Here is a 25362-nt window from a genome sequence, read left to right as displayed (position 1 = left end):
TTTTGCGGTACAAACCGGTACAAACAGAGTACAAACGATGGATCTGGTTTTTTTTTCGAAAGCTCAAAGTGGGGGTGCTGGCATGTCTCCAGCACCCCCAACTTAAAACGTTTGTAACTTTTTACAGCTTTCGGTACAAACGACGATTTTTGCGGTACAAACCGGTACAAACAGAGTACAAACGATCGCCCGGGTTTTTTTTACGAAAGCTCAAAGTGGGGGTGCTGGCATGTCTCCAGCACCCCCAACTTAAAACGTTTGTAACTTTTTACAGCTTTCGGTACAAACGACGATTTTTGCGGTACAAACCGGTACAAACAGAGTACAAACGATCGCCCCGGGTTTTTTTACGAAAGTTCAAAGTGGGGATGCCGGGGACATGGAGCTTAACTACTGCGGACATAGAGACCTGTATCCTTAATTCTGAACTCTTTCCCTCAATCCCCTTACACCCACACATAAACACACGTGCAACCCATTATGTTCGTCCCGTTTTGTTTTCACAGCTCGTGTGCTATTGTATATATTATGACTATCACAACGCAAGCAAATGAGAAAAACAAAGGACCGAGTGCGATAAAGACGCTTATCGTATCCATTGAACGACGTTCCATAGTCGTTTACAATTATTACTATTATTTTTATTATTATTATTACGTAGTGGAACTAAATGGACAGCCAAGCACGGTTCATTATTATAGAACAGCTAAGATTTATATTTTCCGAGTACAATATTTATGGGAACATTTTATTAGTCACTCGCGCCGATCATTTTCAAATCTGAAACGGACCGCCCGATTGCGTATTATTTTTGAAAATATATATGTATTATTTTACTAGGCAATTTTTTGTAACTGAACATTTTTATAAATGTCGATTATGACAAAAAAAACGTTCGAACAAAATCTGCTAAACAAACTGCAAATCAGATATCGATTGGGTCAGGTATTTGGAACAAATTTTATACTTTTTTAGAATAATTATTTTATTAATACATATATACCTACCAAAATTATAGTTTTGCATTCGAATGTATACAACATGTTATATGCATAATACTATACGCAACCATCCTAACAATATCCATCTACCCCTCTAAATGAGTTTTGCAACTCTCGTATGCATTATTAATAAAGGCTCTTCCGGTGCTTCTGAAACGATATGGGCGACTTTACTACAGCCGTTCAATTATTCGTGTAATATATTGATATATATATCATATATTACGGTTCACGAATCCTTTGCAATACCACAACAGTCGTACAATAATATGCGGACCTTATAACACGCGACGCACTGTTCCATTACCATAGCACACAACAACTTGAGATATCCCAATACTACTATTAAATGTGTGTATATTCTGTAAATAAGTAATATCATTCGTAATGACATAGTTTTTTTTTAACTCAATACTAGCACATAATATATAATAACATTATTATAATGAAAATAAAAAATAAATAGGTACCAAAATTAAATTAAATTATATTTGATAATGCTTATAGTTAGTCACGAATATTTTATAAAAGTGGTTTTTCAATCAAAATCTAATCAAGATATAATTTATTACATTGAGAAATCGATCCTCTTTAAAACCATTCATTTTCGTTATTTCTAGTTTTCGGAGTTTTCCAGTTGATTTCTAGAAATTATTAAGATAATGTTTGAACGAAAACAGAAATATATAGAAACGATCATGATTGATGATTGAATTCTATTGTTCAAAGGACGGAATAAAATATTACAATATTATTTATCTATCGACAGTATATTGTCTATATAATTATTTTAAAATCAGTTCATCTAAATACAGTCTCTAAAGTCGTCATTTTCTTTTAAGCGTGTGTATATTTTTTAACTTCATTTGATACATTCATAAAAAAATAAAAAAATTTACTGCATAATAGGTACTATCTATCTAAATGATCATAGATGACGATTAGTGTGAGGAGTATTACAATTATTTAGATTCGCCGTAAAATTCATCTCAGCACTGTCAATTATTTTTGTTTTAACTGTGCGTAAGTTGTTCTTATTTTAATTCATTGAAAAACATTCGTTATTTCCAGATTAATCAACAATTTTTAAGTTTCAAATGTATGAGAGTTACTTGGATTATAAATAACTAGAGCGGTCCATATATTTCATAGAAGACAAGACACCCAGCCTAATGGATACGAGGTCAACAGTACATTTAATATTACAAGCCAACACACTCACACTCACACACCTATACATCACCCCCGATGTATATTTTATAGTATAATAGTATATCATATTTATTCCCTCCAAACAGGGTTATAGTCATTAGCACAAACAACAAAAAAAAAAAAAACAATAATAATTTAGTTATTTTTATTTTTGCATACGCTATATTGTCTCGCTTGAGTATAATATACGCGTGCATATTTATGTGCGCACATAAAATGCCTATATATGCATCAGACATGGTCGGGAGTTGTGTCAAACGGGGAAGATTAATTAATTTCAACTCGATCGGGGCGCGTCGATAAGGTCTCTCCGCGTCCCCACTTGTTCAACGATCCTCATCCAATCGGCCTGCAGCAATGCGCACCTAGTCAACCATATCGGTGGCGTCGGCGGTGTAAAATTAAATTAACCCTTCGAAAAACATTAAAGCCCAGACATTACATTAATTACCGGAAAACAATTAATAGCGCACATTAGCCCAGCCTGGACACAACGGTATGCATGAGTATGTATGTGTGTGTGAGTGTAATATGCATAACACCCCCTGTACCACGTCCAGCCATGCGTCGTCACTGCCCCTCACGCCACTTTAAACGGATGCCGTTTTGTAGAGATTAAAACAATTATTCCACTGAGACTCGGGGTGACGGGGTGGCAGGGGAAAAAACAAACTAAAAACTAAAAAAAAACGAAAACAAAAAACGACAACAACTTCACCGACTAGCTTTCCACTAATACCACGAAGGGTTGTTACAATCCTTTCCTGAAGATTACAGCCATCCGGTGGCGACCGTACTCGATCTTCGTGGTTAATGCTCTTACACATTAATAACTCGTTACGGAAAATATTGTACATTGGCTTTAATTTTTTGATACTTTCTTTCAACTCCAGATGCACCACACACGCGATGAACGGTTTCACCAGAAATGGGGAGCATTCTCCATCGACGACAATGTATGGAGAATTTAGTTTTGAAAGAAAACATATAGAGAAAAACTGTAACCACTAACCAGTGCTCTGACATCAGGTTCAAGTAGTTTTATGTATATAATATAATATTACATTAAAAAATATGCACAAGATTTTTCTCCATCATGTTATATATTATACGCGATCACAAAAAAATGATTTTAAACTTCTCTCAATTGCATTTCATTCCGTCTGTATTGCCTCTATTTAACCCAAAGTCAATAACGGGGTATAGGAGAAAGACTACTTTGCATTGGTAGTGCGTATCGGAGTTCTATCAAAACCACCACTACCACAGCCGTCACACATCAATCGGATATTTAGATGCAATACATGTATATATATGCGTTATATAATGGTATAGGATTTGTGTGGTACCGGACATGAAACAATTTTCAAAATGGATTACATTATGTCATATTATAATTCGAAATGGCTCTCGTATTTGTCTGAAAGACGACTACCGATGTAGATAGGAGAGACCGTGCGTATATATACATTTATATATTATATCATATATGTACGAATTCTCTGTAATGTAAAGATAACTGTTCCCCCGTAACGTTACGAATGATGGCTAATAGAAAATATATTTAATCGGATCGTGCGTGCGCATACATTGTTATTTGAGGTTTTTTTTATGGAAAATAAAAAATTTTATTTCTGCGGACATGTGCTTATGTATACATGCATCATAGACGTCTATAGAGAGAACAATAGAACATGACGTGTTGTCGCCAAACATTATTGTCGAGGGTTCTGGTGTTTGGAAAAGTGCAATTTTATTATTCAACAGACGCTATGCAATATGCAGTTCGTTTTATCTTTTCCGCGTGGAACCACGAGAACAATTATTTCAAAACTCAGGTGTACTATACTGTGGATGAAGATACCCACTACGACGACTCAATATTCTGCACCCAAGAAGATATTTTTTACTTTAACATCCCAGTGGTACAAAAGCAAACGTATTATTATGAACGGTAAATTATATTCCACCTACGTATTGACTATACACAACCAAGTACAATACACGCTTGTCGGGTTCTTCGTGGAATAATATTCATTCAAAGAGAACGGAAACCGGAAAATACGAAAAAAAACCTACTAACAAATTACACTCTGTAGGTATTTTGTCATACCTATGTATTCAATTCTCCGAATGCGCAATTAAGTCTGAAATATGTATGTAGTATATAATGAATAAAAAGCGGCGCGCAACGTATAGTGATGTATATCGTGTACCTATACTCGGTTATTTTAGATACTGAGCAAAGCTATAATAACCTGCGATTATATAATATACAAGTGACATGACATTTTGTTAACAAATTTATACATAATTTAATGGTACCAATCCACACATGGAAATTTTGTATAATTTGAATTACCTAATATTAACACTTTTTTATGATTTTATTACGTAAAATATCGAAATCTCAAAAAACGAGTTTTATGATAAAACATCGTCGTGCAAACTGATCATCACATGCCCTAATATTAGGGTGTTATTATATCGTTCATCAGTGACGTAGAAAATGAGTCGCCCTGTATTATATTATGCCATCCTAATGCGTATGTAATCAGCGTTTTGTTTCTGCGCTAATGTGCTATTTAATACCTTCCACCCGGGTAAAATTAAGATATGATGATAAGATACAATATTAGAAATGCGGATGATAATGAAAAAGACAATCTACGGTATTATTATAATATTTCCATTACATTAAATTATATTACAGATATTATACGGCTTTGAGAAGATAATATATTTTATCTGAATAAAAAAAATGTACTCATATTTAATATGTATTTAAATATATTATGAATTTATTGTCGAACAGCAGTTATGTAATATAATTAATTTAAATCCAGATAGTTGCATGTTACTTATACAATAATATAAATGCGTAGAAGTATGTAAGTCAATAAAGTTCCTATACTGTACTAATCAAACATTTTTACATCTAATAAGATTGCCTCGTTCAGTATGCTGATAGAATGATAGAAAAAAAAAACAAGAAGAAGCAAAAATAAAATGAGGGATTAAATTTGTATTTTTAATATTATTATTATGACATTGTAGTATAAATAGACAACTCACCATTTTACTGTTGATTTCGTGGAAATGTATTTCGCAGACTTTATCTACTACGTCTTCCGAATGGAAAGTCACGAAACCAAAACCTGTAAAAAAAAATTGATATACTTAGTAAACACATAATATTTTTTACGTCATGTTTATTGCATACATAGGTAACACGTTGAATGAGCATTAATAATGGTTGACTAACAGTAAATTAGAATACAGGGTGGTAGGTGAGGTAAATGTAAATAATAACAAGAATGTTCAGTACGCGTGGTTCATAAATACACCAAGACTGTAATGGACGTTATTAATTTGTAATTTTAGCATATCAATAACACTGTAAAGGAAAAGAAAGCCTTCGTACATAATACTCTGTACAAATATTTTGAAAGGTAAAAAAACTAACCATAAAAAGGGGGAGCTTTAATATTATTACATTTCCATACAAGTACTCACACTAACATATAACGTGGACGACGGACAATTGGATCGGATTCGGGTGAATCACTGCAATACCTCAAAAGTTGCGCGCTACACTACAGTATTAATCGTAAGCAGTAATAATATTAATTACAATAATCGATATTAATTAATTATTCCAATTTTACAGCACCGAAGCATATCATATTATAATAATATATACGAATGGCAGTAATCTCGGTTTCTCGTTGTATTCCCACTACATTGACTTGACGATAAAGTGGTTAATTGAATTGTCGTTATACACTATATAAATTAAGTCACGAATACTGCGACCCTTCGCGTTCGATGCAAATTAGCTAAGTGGCTTATATTATCCGCGTTAAGAGCTGCGTACGCGGTGCAGCGGCATTGGGACGCGGTGCTATTATATGTTTAGTAAAAAACACGCGGTTGCTATGCTTAATAGTACGATATAATTATTATGTACGGAATGCGGTATGTTATTTTCGTACCTACCTTGGACGACGTATTAATGTAATTTTATTACTTCAACTAATGAAATATTTACACAAAAATGTTTTCAAAACTAAAAATATATTGTAAATAAAAACAATAGTGAATAAAACTATTTTTTTGTAATTACTACGATGGTTGAAGTTCGATCGAGACTCCGGTGGTATATAAAATAATACAATTTGAACACGACGACGACTTTATATTCACACCTCTCACGCCGTTAAAAGTATTAAAATAACTATTGCTGATAAAATATTGTACTTTATTATGGGCCACAATTATTTACAACACATTAAAAATAAAATACCGTTATTGGTTATAAAAATTAAACTTATTAAGTTCCGCGTTACATGTTTATACTAAATAATACTTTTATTAAAATATTTTATTATGTTGAGATAAGTACAAAACATTAATTAATCTGATAAAAAAATTAATAAAAATAGATACCCACTTAAATTGACGCTTCGACCAAATTTATGATGCAATATTGCATTATTTCACATAAAATACAAGATATCTTTCAGGTTTTAATGATTTTGATTATCAAATTTAACTAACGTATTCAGTGTCTCATTACTCATTATTATTAATATCTTGGAATAGCGGTTTGTGCTATGAATCGCAAAGCCGTCTAAACGCATCGACGCCATCGTTATGCAGAACAAACGTACGCAAATACGGCGACCAAGTTTCGGCAATAATTAAACTTATTTAGCTAATCTCGTTTTGCACCATAACCTCGTTAACCAATAGACAAAACTTGTTATTAGTCAGTCACGGAGCATGGAGTTCTCGCACCCGCGTTTCTTCGTATACTTGGATCGGTTCCAAATGCAATTAGGTTTTACGTACTGCCTGCCACACCCTCCTCTTACAATTTTTCGTGTTTAATGCTCATACCCCTATATCACTTACAGCACACATATTATATATTTTATTTGAATAGACGTCTAAGAGAAAACGCTAATTTGTTTCTATTGTTGTTTTACAAAAATTTAGAGTGATCAAACGTGTAAGTATAGCATACTGTCATGATTCTACCCGGTTTTAAAAAAAAAGCATACTGTTATGATACATTCGAAGCACGATTATAATATTGTGTTATAAATTATACACAAAATCATTCGAATATTTAGTTGGAACACTAATGTACCTTTATGTCAATTGTCAAATGAGCACCCCTCCCACAACACACACACACACACTCACACACTGATTTGGTAACGGGTCCACATATCACTCGATGTTGCAATCACATTGATTTTTATCTGCACAATATGTTATTATAATTATAATACCGTGAACGTGTCGTTTTCTTTGGTTTGTTATATTTTACCGTTTCCGTTTAACAAATTATTATTATACAGCGAATGTACAGACAAACCTTTGAGGTTAATGCTACTCTTTCGATCGTTTAACGTATTATATTATATGTTTCCATATTAATGGCAATAATGGCTGAAGAAAATACGATTGCCGGATAAAACAAACATACGTGAGTTTACAAGATATAAATATAAAAATATATTACCTTCAAATAAATCTATATAGCAATATAGCTATAGAACAGTGAATTTAAAGTCGTTCTGCAGGTAAAGTGGAAATTAAAAAGATATTCAAATCACAAGGGAGGAAAAAATATATATCTCCACCGTTGTCTGAAACGTATTCCATTAATATAATGTAGTATCATACAATTTCATAATCGTAATTATTGAACTGTGAATAAAGATAAAGGGATCACATTTAAAAAAATTTCATTACACATAAAATGTTTATTTTTACACATGAAAAAGCGCGTTGTATGTAATATTTCAGGCTTGCATTTGTAAAGAGTTTTCCGACAAACGATTTGTTGCGATAGTCTCAAAGGATTTTATTAAAAGAATAAATGAAAAGAAAAACTCAAAGGATTTTCATTTTATTTGGTTTTTGACGCAATTCGTTTCGGATTAAAATTGATCCAGACGTCATACGAGGCACTAGTTAAAAGTTTCGCTCTAAAGGATATTAAACACTCATTGAAACCATTCTTAGGGGCTTTCGAACGGTGCAAAAAAAAAATATATATGAAGTGTAAGTTTCTTTCAATATTATACTTTACCCATTACCGACGCAAGAATTTTTTCCGTGGAACGTGAACGGGAAATTATGCACTAGAAACACAGGGCTCAACCAAGCGTTGATTCCATGGCTAAGAACTTCATTACTCTCTTTTAATTTATTAACTAACAATACTAAAGCAATTAAGAAGTTTTTAACCATAAGTACATAATTTACGGTATTAAGTTTTAAAAGTATAACATAATATTATGTACTTATTTATATATATATATATATATATATATATATATATATATATATATATATATATATATATATATATATATATACACTATACAGCCATGTACCTACCTATAAATATAGACAAAAATGTTCATTCTGAAAACAAACCCGATCGAATTATATTTTATGCCTAACAATAATATCTGTATAGGTCAAACATGTGTGATAAATTATATCACACGCATAACTTGAAATAATATTATAATGTATTATGCTACATTACACCGTTATCTTTCATGTACAAATATATACCTGATATACATTATTAATTGCTGACTTGGTAATAATTTATAAGTTTATAACAAATACTATTTCCATGTACAATTATTTTACACATGACTCAATAAAAATATTTAAAATTTAAATATCTAATGAGATAATATTATAATACGGATTTTTATTAAATCAACGAGGTAAAACACGAAATAATAAACGATTTTCGATAATTTTGATGCATGTGAAAAAATCTTAAATAAATATACTATTATATTATATAATATGATACTAAATATTATGATATCTACTAGTCCACCAGTAAGAAACGACAGTATTATTTTAATAAAAGAATAATTATGTTTACTTTTTACATGTTATTAATTATAATTTTATATATGGGCACCGACTCTAGATAGGCATTCCAAGTGAAGAATTATCTACTAGAACAAATATATATATTTTAACATTAGACGTATGCAAAGATGTTTTCGGTAAATTTGTATGCGTTTTTGTTTTAATTTGTTTGCAAATACGTTAATGGCAACGAGCGTTCGACACTATATAGACGCACAAAATCGACTGACGAAACGATTATTACATAAACTAAGCAAGAAATGCCTGGCGATTATAAAAAAAAATCACCTGCATTATATTATACGGGTAAGCGCGTTATATAGGTACCTTTTTTCTTCCAGTTCAGAAACCAGCAACGGGTGGCAACTTTTTATCACAATACAGTAATTATATAGGTACCTATGCGTATTCATAAAACACAGTCTGATGTCCGTCGCACTCCGAATTTAAGCGTCTTTGGTGGTATTTGAAAAAGTGGCAGCGGTCCGTCATTGTGTTCAGTTAAGTGCAAGTGGACAGGGTAGGTTTACGGGGGCGGGGTGGAGATGAAACGGACCGGACGGAGATTATTCGAGAGATTCAATGCGGGAGGTAAATGACGCCAATTAATCGTCTGAACTGATGAAAATAAACTACTTGCGCATATATATAAGTATAAGGTACATGGGTCGAGGTCGTGGTAATAAAAGTCGAAGAATTAACCGTCTGGGACAATGGACGCAACTACGCTCGCAGTTTTAATGAGAGCGTTTAGCACTTAGAAGGGGTAGTGGTAGTAAAGTACCTATTTATAGTGAAGGTGGCTGTGGTGTTAGCCAATGATGGACGCTGGTAGCAGCGGAAAGCGGTATAATAAGTGGACGACAAAGACCAAAAACAAAACACGAAACTACGAAATTTCAATAGAGCCACCGAGAAGGAGGAAAATAATTTTCTCAAAGTTCTTCTATTATTCTGCATTATATAGCACGATGTATATAAATATAATGAACACACATTTATTTCTATATATTGCACCGTTTGTGAAAAATAACCGTATCTGACTGAGCATGGTTTCTCATCGGTCGATGAGAGGATCAACAATTCAATAAACAGAATGATCATATTTTTTTAATCTAAAACAGAGAGCCATGTGAGGTTTTTATTTTACGTATCATACCAATCACATAAATAATTTGGATTTTAGTAACGATAGAACCACGTTCGTAAAATATATGCATATTAAAATTCGATAAATCGTGAAAAACGCATCACGATGATATTTCATCGTTATAATAATAATATATGATGAGTTGCGCTCCGGAGGTTTTCGATTTCACGGCGAATACGATATGGGTTTCCGAGCGAATATAAACGCCCCCGACCCAATCTAATCGTCCCCCCTCCCACCCAATCACGAGATACCCTACCGAATTTTATACGGGCACACGACGACGGAAACAGATACCCAAAATAATAACGTTAATAATAATAATAGGTACCGATTGTTCGCATAAGTTTCTAAGGGGTTCGCGTACGGTCGTAACTCGCAATAATGTACACTACTAAATAATATATTATAATACACCGCACAGGTGCACACTGCACATATTACAAATTAATATGATATATACCTATAATATATTACGCGTATACTATACGTCGGTCACGGTATAAAGATTTCGTAAACGCGAACGTGTTACGCACGAACGTTCGGGTCCCCAGGAAACGACGATAGCACGCTCTCCGCTACTTCCACCGGACACCCACTTTCCGACCCCCCAACCACCACCCCACCAAACACCGATCGTCGTTTGGCAGCACGCGGACCGAATTTTTCGGAAAAGTCCGGGGTGCTTATTTAGGGGGTGGCGGCCGCGTCGTTTCGTGCCGGACGAGTGTGCGTGATAATTATTATTTCTACTACCCCGACCGCGCTGTACACGTTTATTAAACGTATATAGGTACTGATATATTATTATTATTATTCTATGGGTATAGTTGATGGCGTTGTAAACGTGGTAGTAACCATATGTATATATATATATATATATATGTACCGTAGTAGTTGTCGACGGCCGTGTTTTTAATCGCAACCTTTTAAATAAAACATCGCGGCTGTATAAATTGCGAGCGTGTGAGTGTTATATATGTATATAGCATACAGCTACTAACATCGGCTTTCAAGTAAGCGTACATAACTATAATATATAATTATATACATATTATATATATATATATTTAATATTATATATATATCCTTAACGACCGCACAGTCATCGCAAATGCCATTCCCCATGCCAACATATACCCTACGGGAATCGCCGTTAAGCGCACGCGTGTGTGTACACTGTCGGGCAATTTAAATAACGGCCGGATGAGTGCTTGGCGTGCCGAGTCCGTGTTTTACATTCGGATGGCCCAATTAGAGATATTCCGTCGAAGAGGGGTAACGGGGCGCGAGACGTACAACACGCCTATATTATATTGCTCTCGAGGGTATATGTGTACAATGTGTGTGTTGAATGTCAGTGTTTTTATACTCGAAATGGTGTCTTAGAACCTTTTTAAAGAAACGCGGGATGCATATAAGACGTGTTATATTATCATCTGAAAGTTCACGCGCACCCATAACGCACACTATTATAATACAAACATATTTATTTATAATATTATAATGTGGAGCTGCTGTAGATGCACCAAATTCGAAATCAACCATTGACGATGTATATATATATTTATATTATGTACAAGTATCAAGTATACCTACACGAATGTTAAAATTATTACGTTTCACTTATTTGTTGCATTCATCGCAATGTTCACAAAACACGACGTGCATATCAAAACAATTTAAAACGTTTTTAAAAGTGCGGAATCGATCTTTTTGGCGATAATACCAGTGTTCGTGCACAATATCCCATTAAACCGAACGAAAAGAACGATATATACAACGATTTCGTCGCAATAAACGCTCGGCGAACACGGCTTTGCGAAAAGTGTGAAATCGTGACAAAAACATAAATGTAAAACAAAATACTTTAAAGTAACAACCACATACGTGTTACAAGAACGTATCCAATTATTAAATTGACAGATTTAAACTCGTGGAGTTATTATGACGCTAAAAAAATAGAGCTATATCAAAGAACGTGTTATAGATTTACAATTTATACTTTAAAAAAAAACTTTTCTTAAATAAATTTAAAGTTTTACTTACTACAAACCATAATGCAGTTGTAGGAAACATTATTGTAATTTATTAATTTTATGAAAAACTCATGATATAATAACACGATTGTTTATGATTGGCTTTGTTATGATTTGAAATTACAAATTCACATATTATATAAAATAATATGATGCGTTATTTGGAAAAAATGTGTGAAAGGATGAAAGATGAACACTGAAATAGAAGTGAGATGGTAAACCCCCACCAAACATATTGATCGATGATAAATGATAAAATTATACGATATAAATGAAAAATATTATATTATCTCGGTACAACGAATTTATAATTTTCAATGCGATGAGTCTATTAGAGTACAATCGCGGTGAATTGTTGATTTATGAATTTATATTTTATGGTTTTTTTTTTCATTTTTATAATGCCATCAAAAAGATAAGGGATGAAAATGCGGTGTGAGGGCAATTATTTAGGGGTAAGAATCAAAGTTGTGGATGTCAGTTGCACGACGAAGCGTTAAGAGAGCGACTTTAGGAGTTCTGTGCGGAAGGGACGCAGCGGGCGACAGAGGTTTTTATTGGCTTTTCTGGTGAAGATGACAAGGAACGTGGGGTTTTGTGTTTTATAGAGTCTGTAAGGTTTATATAAATACGAGAGGAAATAATAATATACACGCGAGAGGTATTATACATATATATATATATGTATTGAAATAAAACGTTCCTGGTGTGACACGGAATTTTCAGTCGTAAAAAAAAAAACACACAGAAATAAACACTGTATAAGAGCATAAACCGAATTAAATATTCAGGGATGCGCGTGGCTACAAAGTCGGAATTAAAGTTAGCGGGCCCGACCGATTTTTTATGCACACGACACCCGCGTGGTTTTATTAATCCGTCTGTTGGCGCGACCATCGATCCGATTCGAATATCGAATTTGATTTTACGGTTGTTTTATCTGCGTGTCATCTCGACATGGCATTAACCATAAAAAAATCGGCAACGAATATTCTGCAGTGGTCCAGGTAAAATAAAAATGAAAATAAAATACCTCCCCAACGATAACCGAACGGCAGTCGTCTCACGCGCACCGTTAAACTATATGGATCGTGTGTAGGTTTTTTTCTTCTGACCGAGAAACGTCGCATCCATGCAACTGCGTATATTCGTCGAAACCGGCGCGCACGTCGTATATAAATTAATGTTAGGTTGGCCCCGGATCTGGAATTCCGCAAAACCATTTAAACGAATTCCAGGAATTACGTTCATTCGTATGTAGTAGGATATTATGTTGAGTTCCGTTACATACTCGAACGCATCACGGCATCAGTCCCCACCCAGCTGCGAGACAGGAGGTCATCCGAATGTTTTCTTTTTCTGATTTCCTTTTAAGCATGCAATTTTTTATGACTCGGTTTGTTTCTTTATTCTATCTGTCTCATCTTTTGGGAACCAAACAGTATTGCATTTTATTTCGTGTAGTCGATTTTTAAATTAAGAACGAAACCGAATAATTAGGTAATAGTGGTAATACGAGCCAGACGTACGACTCTCTATGAATTCATCACTATGATTGTGTAGACAATAATACTTACTTATATCGTATAACTAATTCAACCCAAATACTTCAAAATAAATTTTATATTAACTAATGTAGTTGTTTAAAAATTTAAATTAATCGGTTTTCGGTTCTTTATAAACAAACCGATGTTTTGTTTCACATTTATTATTGTTAAAGACATTTTACAGAAAATAGCTGCACAGAATATTAAGAGTTTGGGAAAATATATTTAATTTAATTCTTGAGAAGTTTTATAACAAATCAGTTACAAATGTGAAATCAATGTTTAAAATAATTATCTAACATATACGAACTTTGCAAACAACAATTAACCGATTAGAACGTAGTCAATTTAAGTCACTAAAAATCGCGTATCTAACTTTATTATACATTTTATAACACGTGAAATAGTGACGACAAAAATAACAATAACAAAAAATAAAAAAAAAACAACACCAGGGCCGAACAACAACAACAACTACAATTTATTGATCGAGAGAAAAAAAAAATAACGTAAAATAACACATTGAACGCTTCGCCGACGATCTTATATAGAACACATTGGCAGTAGGGTTGTATAAAAGTACTAAAACACTTTCCCCAAATCGACTAAAATCCATCCAAAAGAATTTCTTCCAATCGTTTTCTATACTTTAGTTTACGTTTATTTTTAGTCTAAGTACGTTTTTTCTTATTCGGATAAAACGATCTGCGTTTTTGTATTTATTGTTACGATTTCATTTAGCGAATCTCAATAATGTTATAGGTATACCTACGACGCGAGACCACCGAGAGTTAAAGCTGACCGGACGATAGATATTCCAACCCTACGTCGTCAGAGCTCAACCCCTCCAACTCATCCACTTACCATCCATGGTGAGTAATAACTATCATCCTCTTTACCAAGCTGTTCTATTGTTCCGATATAAGTGTCTCATCCGACACTCATTACTCTGATCCTTTTGTATGTCCGCGTATTACCGACATTGTACTAACCCATGCACCTGTAAGTCTAAAGTAGGGTTTCTTACAAACAGCCGACAAGCTTTGTTATTTTAATTAGATAATATGTAAAAAAAAAATTAAGAAGGCGCATCCGTATAATTCAACATTCTGTGGATAATGGTCATTATATCAGTGCAGATTATGTAAATATCCATTTATTAAAGTATTCGACTGATATTTTGTTTGAATATACGTAGGTAATTGCAATCTACATAATATTACGTTACATTTATATTTCACCTTTATTTTTTTATTTATTATCTTCAGATTTATAAAGCCTTAAACCGTAAACTATACTACTATAGTTGTACAAAGTTTACGTTAAATATACCCCAACAATTATACATACAGTGGGATAGTGAGAATAAATAACAGTATTTTAGATAAAGAGATAGATAATGTTTAATTAATTGCTTGTTTTATATGATGAATTAAAATTTAAATAATAAAAACAAAATACACTTTAAATGCATTGAAATGCATTTCAATATCTTTAAATTAATTTAGAAAAACTTAAAGAATAAATAATATTTATAAATTAAACAACATATCTCACTAGATTCGTCCATTATTTTAGTTTTTTAATAATAATTAGTTTTAACTTTTAAGTAAATATTATGGATGATTACATAAAACTAAAAAGGGAATCACGAGAATTTTTGTGTACTTTTTGCAACCCTATCATATATCTTTCATTCACCAATTAACACTAATTGATATTATATAGAATAATTAATATTCCCAGGTTACCAATTAATAATAATATTAATTCACTGCGTATTATATTTACTTGAATATTTAGCGGTGAGGGAAATCATCTCTGACCTTTATATATAATATTGTAACGACTATACCAACGTGTCTTATTCAGTTTCAAGATAAACGTTCTTATAGATTTTATAATTATCGGTATAGTTCAATTTTAATTAGACATATTTTGTAAACCTTATAGTTTTTCTTATAAATAAAAACACTCATGCCATCATAATATTGAATTGTAATAGTAATAATTGGAGAAAATTGGAAATTTAATAAAAATCGGAAAAACACTAAAATTATTGTATTAATGAAAGAAATGGACGAACTTGACGGTTTTCTCATAACTTATTTATATTTATCTGGATGATTCTCACTCGTGGTATAACTTTCCCTGGATGTAGGTCAAATAAACGTTTAAATTTTTTAGCAGCACTCCCGCTTACCGCCCTTTTATTATAGATGATATAATCTCGGGCATTAAGTTTTAAACCAACTGTTCATAAAATATCATGACTTCATAAACACAATAACGTATATTTTGCTTTTATATCTATTATATTTGACTCAGAAATAAACCTTTATAGTATTTCCATTAATAGTTATTAAAATATATTTGCTGATCTATCCTATCCCTGTATTCTGGTTTTATTCAACATTTATTCATTTATAGATTGAATAAAAGTTGATTACTAATAAGTAATAGTAGTAGCAAGATAATAAAGGTACTGGAATTATTGCGATTCAGGTCATAATATTATGATATTAGCTATTAGTTATAACTATATTGGAAATATTCATTAATATGCAATCGTTTTACGCGAGAAGTATATTATCTACCGGAAAAAAAACTAATTAAATACGCATGAATGAGTTTAACAAAAAGAAAACAAATATTTTTTTTTATCTAATAAGATTACGTTTTACGGTAGATTCCGAATTGCAATTATATCATGAAATGTCATTGAGATATTACAAAAAGTCTGTATTGTCTGCAAATGACGTTAAATTGACATAATTCAATTTATTTTTGGAATGAAATGATACTTCCAGCTGTCGTCATTCGAACCTCACTGCCTTTGTCCCTCTTTCTCTCATTTTTTTCTCTTCCCCTATATAAATAAAACCATATATATATATATATAAAGATAGATAGACATCTTTTTGGTAAAAAGGGTGCATTTTGTATTTTTCTTCCACAAAACGGCATTTTTTCTCCTGAATATATACAACGTTTTCGAAGAGTTTTGACAACTAAAAGTGTGTCCGGTGTGGACGATAGATAACATTTAATGAAATACCAAAAATACAATGAAATACTTTTGACGTCATTTTTTTCGTTACGCTTTCCAGACAAAAAATACTGTATTCATAAGCAAATTTACGCAAAATATACATCATTTTTGGCAGTATGTACAACATACGTAAACATGAAGTCCGGTAGGGTTTACCATGGGACCGTCGTCAAAAAAAAAAAAAAAACGATCGATGTGCCAACGAAAAACAAGTAAACACAAATTCTCATATTTTAAACAGCGAGACCACGACAAAAACTTTTCGTCCGATCCACGGGCATGCTTTTTTCAGTGGAAATCGTTTTGAAAGTTAAACGAAAAAACTATGATGACGGTTCAGAAAAGGCCGCACTACTATAGCGGTGCGACGAGACGGAGACTGATGGATTTGCTAATACAGAGTTTGACTCTGTAGAACACTGTATACTGCGGCACCAAGAAATCGTCTCATTCTGTTTTGTTGCAGGGCTGTTATTTATTTATGGCTTAGCACGCGTACGGCGAATAATAATAATTATTAAATATCGTAAAAGAAACTTTATTAAATATACAATCGATGAAAGTAATATCTGACAGCGGTATCCGGCGAAATCCATATTATACACGTACCTATAGAGATAGTAGTATATCTATATGCACCGCGGGTGAAAAACGATTACCGATTTTTCAACCGGGATTAAAATAAGTAATGGTTTCGGCAGTGTGGCAACGCCCATATTACGACTCGGGTGAAATTGAGTTTAAGCATGCACATGAAATAATATTGACCCCTCCCCCCTTCTATCACCACTATACCGCGGACGACGTCGCTTCTGCTAACTGAGTTCTCGGCAAAGAAACGGCCGCTCCCGAGCTTATTGACGTTTTCAACACACACATTATTTATACACCCTTAAAAACTACCTACAACAATATATCGGTTTGGCCTTTTCTCACCCTCTGCCACGCCAGTTCCGAATGCCACAACAACTACTAAACACACGACTATCAAATTTCTCTTCGCCCTCTCACTGACACCTAACCGTGTGTTTATTGTATTAAACACAACACCATACCACCTCAACCCATAGGATAGTTTGAATTTTGTTCCTATTCATTAGTGGCACAGCAGTTGGCGACGTTTGAACGGCGCTATATACAAATTAATAATGCTCGTACAACATGAACCAGTAACGATTTAATAAAAATAGCTTTTGAATTCAAGTTATATTTCATTTTTATATTTTTACATTTCATATTTCACATTTTAACTCAAGAACACTGTTATTTAATATTAATTCAGTATAAAATATTATTATGATATTTTACGGACGGATATGACGTTTAAACTACTACCTCTGCACCCGACGAGCTCGTTTTTGAATTAGTCGGTCATTACATGCACAAGTATTTATCAACATAAACAGTTTCTGGACAACGGTTCTTTTAAATTATTCACGTACACGGTAGCTGCTACTGTAAACTGGCTTCAGATTTTAAATAATTCGAAAAATAAATATTTTATGTGCCACGAACTATAAGGTATACTGTATATGGTACTCGTCGTCGTAAGCCGTAACCAAACGCGTGTATAACAAACTATAAAAACATATTAATATGGCTGCAGGAATGAATCAGGCGACAAACCATAATATTTTAAATAGTTGTATCATTATTGCAGCGTGTCGCGGAAACAATAAAAATTATAAACGGCGCCCGAACAAGGTTTAAACGATAGAGCGCGGTTTGATGATATTTCATTGCAATAATTATTATGCTTTTAATAACAATAACTACCACGACACTTGGTATAGTAAAGTTATCCTGCTCCGTTATACCGCGCGTTCCTGTTTAATCGAACAGACCGGTCGTTCGGACGGTCTTTCCCTTGTAAATATATTGTATTGTACCCATGTCCTATACATATATATAGTCTTATCGTTCGTATAATAGCGGTGCGCGCTTCTTGTTATTGCACCCAACGACGTCTTAAAGTGCGCAAATATTTGGCCGCACGTTTATCTCGACTAACCATCCTCTGCGGGACGTGTATAGACGAGAAACCGACCGCGGTAATAGCCGTTTAATGCGCAATATTATAATAATATATTACATGCAACGCGTATACCTAGGAACGCATTGACTGCGGAAGAGGTTATGCTATAAAGTTATAGTTACCACAGACCGGTCCAGACAGACTCGGGTCCATGAATCGCGATTCGACAGCACGATATTATAATAATATAATATTATTATACAATGTTACAGGATTGTTATACACCGCCTAAACCGAAAAATATTTTAATACTAAATTACAACAGGCCGATGGTAAATGTCTCGCGTCGTTACGGTGTTCAATAACACATAATGACAATAATAATGCGATTTAATGACATTAAGATTTATTGTTATCCGATATTTTAGAGGAAAAGCGTAGCGGGACGCATGAGCGACTAAAAAAAAAAAGAGAGAAAAACCTTTACCTCGCGCTGTTTATATACGGCAAACGCGGAAAATGGGATTTTCCGGTAATTTCGCCTTTCATATTACGCGGTTGGCAATTTTCCACGAATTTGATGGCAAAACGGGCCGATCCCCTTGCGCGTCTTGTCCCGTTGCCAAATGTAATCCACCAGCAAGAGCGGCAGTGTGGTGGTTGCTGCCTCTCTCATTCTATCCATTCCTGTCTTCTCCCACGGGCCGTAAATCGTTTTGGCCCGATGTCTCTGTGATCTTTGTCTCCGCTCGCACGGGGAGCTGCGGCTCAAACAACCCACGACCCACACCACCGAGCACACATCTTATTCTCCGACCACGCCCGTCCCTCCCTGCATGACGTGCAGCCTCCCCCATTCACCCCGACGAGATGAGTGTGCCCGTTCGTCCAACACAGCGCCTCATTTCTCATAACTCTATGTAATATAACCTCCCTATATTTGTATCGCGTATATATATATATAATAATAATATTATATTATTATATAGATGCACAATTTCATTTCTGACACTGCACACACTTTATACTCACACACCCCCGCCGCCCGGGAAAACATGAACGGTACCTACATGGTATTATGTTGTATTCGTTACATTTATTATTATTATTGTTATTATTTTTCCCTAACATAATATTTCCGCGCGAGAGTATCGTCTCATTTGACGGCGGTTCTCTTTGAGTGCAGTATACCGCGGATTCGCTCTGCTCGCCGCGACTCGAGCACGACATTACATCAGAATATTTTATTATTTTGCATAATAGTATAATATATACACAACATGTGCGGTAGTTGCCGGTCGGGCTCGGCGTCATTAAAATAATATCCCCGGCGTGAAATTCGTTATTTCCTCGAGCGCCAAAGATGTTCAGTCGTACACTGCAATCCTATAAATTTGCGTAGAAATGCATACGGGATGTCGACTATGACGTCAAACCGTCAATAGCGATGTATGTAAATCGATCTGTGTATGTCGGTGCGGACTATAGTGGTGGTGGTGCGCGCAATGTGTATAAAGTGCACACAACAATACAGTGAAATGGATTACGCGTACCAACATCTGTCAATTTCTTCCATCGGCCAAATGGTTTTTCCGTGTATCTATCATTCGGCTGTTACTTTTGACTATGCAATGTATATATTATATCGCATGGATGATGAGGACCACTCTCCACAAACACGACAGTTGTATCGCCCGAGTGCGTGTCATTAGTCTGAAATGCGTGTAATCGCCAGCTAGGCCGGCAAAATAGACAAAATTTCGTGTAATACTATTAGAGTATTACAAAACCGTATTATGTATCATATTGTATATAATTGTATAGATATACAAAAAAAAGTAAGCGTTTGATATAAAAAAAAACGTATCTATAATTATGGTTTTTGTCGCCGTCATCCACTTGAAATCTTTCATCGAACGTTACGGATATGTACGGTAGTCTGTCCCAGTTTGATAAACACCAGGAATGAGCAACCGCGACGACAGTATGATTAACGGAATGCATAAACAATGTTAATATTATAATATCATTGTATAGACATCATAGTCGTAGTAAAATATAGGCATGAAGATACCCAAAATACATGACCACTAGAAGACTTTTCAAATCTATCTTAACCGAACTGTGTGAATAGTAACAGCTGGAGCTATATCTGCATAAAATCATTAACGTACGAAAGCCGGAAAAAAACCGATTATAACGATCTTATATAATTTAAGCTATAGATTTGTCAGCACCGTGCATTATATTATATTATATAATTAATATTATATTTATATTTATATTATATTATTAATATAATATTATTATAGTAAATAACACATACATATATTACCAGTCAGGTGTGCGCGCTCATTGAACACGTGCAACGAGGTCGTGATTTATCTACGATTCCCAACTAAAACTATATATATATATATATATATATGTATAAACACGCATTATATGCACAATATTTATACCTACCCAACACACACGCGAGTGGAGGTACCGCCTTCAATGTTATATATATACCGTTTTCCCTAACGGCCGCAAATCCATTTGACCAGAAAAGCGGTGTGCACGGCAGTAGTTATAAGGGACGATGGTTTTCGGAGTCCAGACGACCGATGAGGGGGTAGACCGTAAAGGGGTAGCGGGCGAGCAGCTGCTAAAAACACCGAAAACGCACGCACACACACAAAACACACAAGTGCGTAAAAAATAACCAGAATACACAAGAGCTCGCGCCCGGGCGATTCTAAATAATGGCTTTAGGTTTGTTTCTTTTATTATTATTACTATAACTATTATTATTATTATTATTATTTCGTTTCGCCGCTCCCGCACATTTCTTTTGTTATGTGCCCGACGCGTTATAGCTTGTTTCTCCCTCTCTGTTACTATGTGTCCAAGACAAAAGTATTGCTCGTAATATTGAAAAACGACGATTTCGCAATATTTTTTCGTTTTTTGAATCGTCCGTCTCGTAAGCGTTTCTGTCGCTTACTGAAGACCGAGCGACAATATTTAATATTGTACCGCGAGGCAAAAAAATCGAGTGTGCGATAAAGGGGTGGTAAGGGAGTATGAAAAAAATAGGAAAACAACCATATTATAATAATATGTCGACATGTTGGAAAGTAAAAAAAAAGTTATATAAACGGATTTAGGTGCACACGCGTCACCACCTCCTGACGAAGAGGAATCTTATCTTTATGTATGTATGTATGTATGTATGTGTGTATGTGTGTATGTGTGTGTGTGTGTGTGTGTGTGTGTGTGCCAAGTTGTAACGATCCCGCGTTATGTCAACAACCTCTAATGGACTAATGTCTGTGTGTGTGTGTATACGAATACGCTTTTTGTCGTATCTACGAAAACAAGAAGCGTCTGTGATAATGGAGAACGCGTGTTCCAAAACAGAGTAGTTTCTGTGTGTGAGCATGTGTGTGAATCGGCGTCTGTACACTTTACGTATACGTTCTGTCACCACTGCCGACGGATTTCTACACGCAGACATCACATACACACACATGCAGACATTAAAGCACTCGCACACATATTCATTTTACCGCTACAGTGATGGGTTTCCATTGTGTTTAATTGTTATTAATGCACGCACGCAGCCAGACAGTTATCTCTAAAAAACAGATGGCTAAAAATGGCGTCTAGGTACCTATACTATGAACAATGTCGGAGGCGGCGGTGGTGGCGACGACGACTTCTCGTACTCGCTATAGCATTTGAATAGCGGAAGCACACTGTCTGTTATTCACGCACGCGCTTCGTAATTAGCTCAATATTTCCACAAACTCTTTGCTCAGATATATTTACAATAGTGTGTAATAATATTATGTGCGCGCGTTGTTCAAACAATGCTGCAAATACGACGTACACATTAATTAAATTCGTCCGCACCGTTGGACTTGGGCTTGGAAAAAAACAAATAAAAACAAACTTCACCGAGTCTTGTCTGGAATAAATAAGTAGAATGAATTAATATATACATATATATATATATATATATATATATAATATACATATTATACAGAAAAAAATATCAGACTAAGTACCTACTGCCGGAATGGTGAACTTTATTTCTGGTGTAGTGGGATGAAGTAAAAAAAAGAAAGGAAAAAAAAGAAATTAAGTAATAATGGCCAAAAAGTATATAAATTAAAGAGCCGAAAATGAAATTATCGCAGCTGGGGGTTTCCGTGGGCAGGGGTGTGTGTAGATAGCTGCTATTTATTTGCCACCACCGCTCTAACCTAATTAAAACAATTTCTTGGCGGTGATTTTCTTTTTCTCTCTTTCGCTTTATTATTACTATCTCCCTTTAAGGGACTTTATAATGTGTTTTATCAAACTGGCCATTCGCCCGAACTTTTTCCCGAACGTCACATGATTATTGACGATAAGGACTATTTACAACATGGTTTATAATATAGAACGTGCGATGTAATAACACTATTTTTCTATGAAAGAAAACAAACGCATTAGTTTTAAAATGAGCTTAATAAAACTTAAGCTTAATAACATTATTATGTTCGCGACCAATCAAAATATTCCATTGAAGACTATAATAATATAATCAATATAATATCAGATTATATTATATTTTCTATAATCTGTGATATTAATATAATATTAATGCACTAGTTTTGGAAACTATATAGTATAATATAACATGTTCATTTGTAATATATTATGTACGACGACGTGTTAGATATACTGTTGTATGTATTATTATCAAATGTGCAGTGTCCCGCGCTATTATTACATTGATTTATCGAAAATTACCACGTTTCATAATATTATTATGCATTCAGCCGAACTCAGGGTTTTCCGTAAATTCGAATCACGTCTATTATATTGTTATATTAAATATTATGATGTTATGATTTTGCGGGGAATGTATATAATTATAAGATATAAAGTTATTATATATATATATATGTATTATATAATAATATTGGTATATAATTATTATATATTTCGCCACGACCAATCAGTCACAAGTATAAGAATTATATGATAATATGTCATTGCGTTCAGTATATTCGCTTGATTGTACTTTTGCGTTACTTTCAGCGAAAATGGGTCCAAAAACAATCTTTTTGAAGTATAAAATAATAACAGGTATTACAACATTATATATTATTATATACACTCAGCGGGGCTCAGAGTAGGTTTAGGAGAGCTGCACTGGACAATAATATTAAAGACATTACTATGGGTATTGTACGGCTTATAATAATAATAATAATAATAATTGTATACGGTCATCGACCTGCATCAGCACGCTGCGCGACGCGGCCGACAGAGGTGCCCAGAGCGGTTTCGACTGTGTTGACATTAGACAAAAGCGCAAAGGAATATTATAATACGCTGTAAACTCTTGTTTCGTTTGCCCACGTGAAATTATCCAACAACTATTTCGTTGTTTGACTTTCTCCTTGTTGTTCTCCACGCGATTTTAAGGTTATTAGCAACAGCAGAGACTTTTCCCTTCTTCCCCTTCGCAAGACGATCGACACAAGGTTGCGGAACTGAGGTACGTGAGCGATGGGGTCGGTAAACCGGTGGTAGACGAGAAACATTAATAAGTAGCAGCGGGTGTGCGCCTTGTGTGTGACGTACGCCTCGGTAGACTATAGGCGACGTTTATGTGCCCGTCCCCCGGTATTAATAATTGTATACATCGCAGGTAGGTATATAGTCGCGATGTAGCCGAATTCTTTTTCAACCCCAAACCCATTTCCCAACCAATGACCCCTCCCTATTAATTGCCCAATTTCAACAGTACGTGTCATTAAATTGCATTAACGACCTTACATGGTATATATATTTAATATATTATATAAGATATTGCAAAACTTATTGTCCTGCCGACCAAACATGGACAGTGTATATAATAAATCATGTATACGGATATATTAAACTTAATACGTACGCGTATAATAACAGAACAGTCAACAGTGCGAAATCATGTACATACAGATATATAGAAAAAACAATTAATTCCACGCCATCGCCACCACAACTATAAAATAATCGCAAGTCGTAAAATGTTGTACATGTAACTATTATTATTGTCCGGGTTTTCGTAAACTACCTCTGTTTAGTATATATATATATATATATAGAGAGAGAGAGAGAGAAAGAGAACTAACTATAATAATTTGTGAAATGACAATAATAATGACTGTTTCGAAAAACAAATAAATAGCCAAAAATTAAACCCATGATGTATAAGTAAGCACCTATATACACGATGGTCGTTATAAACTCATACTTTTAAGTCGCGGTAATAATAGGCGTCACGCGATTCATAACCGACATGACTTTTGAACTTGGAAAATGCAATATCTAGTTGTTTTTATTAACTATTTTGAAACTAGATTAAAATAGTTTTATTGATTACAATTTACAAGTATACTCGTGATTTTTGTTAAAAAGAAAGATTTTATGAGTTAAACATAT

At 34.1% G+C, this 25362-nt stretch overlaps 1 protein-coding gene across 10 annotated transcripts in view; it reads right to left on the bottom strand.

Moving 5' to 3' along the window:
• The window catches only part of Rbp6 (RNA-binding protein 6), a 410061-nt gene that overhangs the window by 56535 nt on the left and 328164 nt on the right, over nucleotides 1-25362 (bottom strand). For all 10 annotated transcript variants that reach the window (XR_016192063.1, XR_016192064.1, XR_016192061.1 and 7 more), the window contains one exon: nucleotides 5289-5371. Coding sequence is in view for 6 of the 10 variants with exons in the window: in XM_089229288.1 (XP_089085414.1) it covers nucleotides 5289-5371 (83 nt within the window). In the remaining 4 variants the exon portion in view is untranslated. The remainder of the gene's footprint in view (nucleotides 1-5288; nucleotides 5372-25362) is intronic.

Source organism: Diuraphis noxia, unplaced genomic scaffold (assembly GCF_037042655.1).
Source record: "Diuraphis noxia isolate RWA-SAM2 unplaced genomic scaffold, SU_Dnox_SAM2 contig0005, whole genome shotgun sequence".
Lineage (NCBI taxonomy): Eukaryota > Metazoa > Arthropoda > Insecta > Hemiptera > Aphididae > Diuraphis > Diuraphis noxia.
The sequence above is the reverse complement of the archived record's forward strand: the minus strand, read 5'-3'. Positions and strand labels throughout refer to the sequence as shown.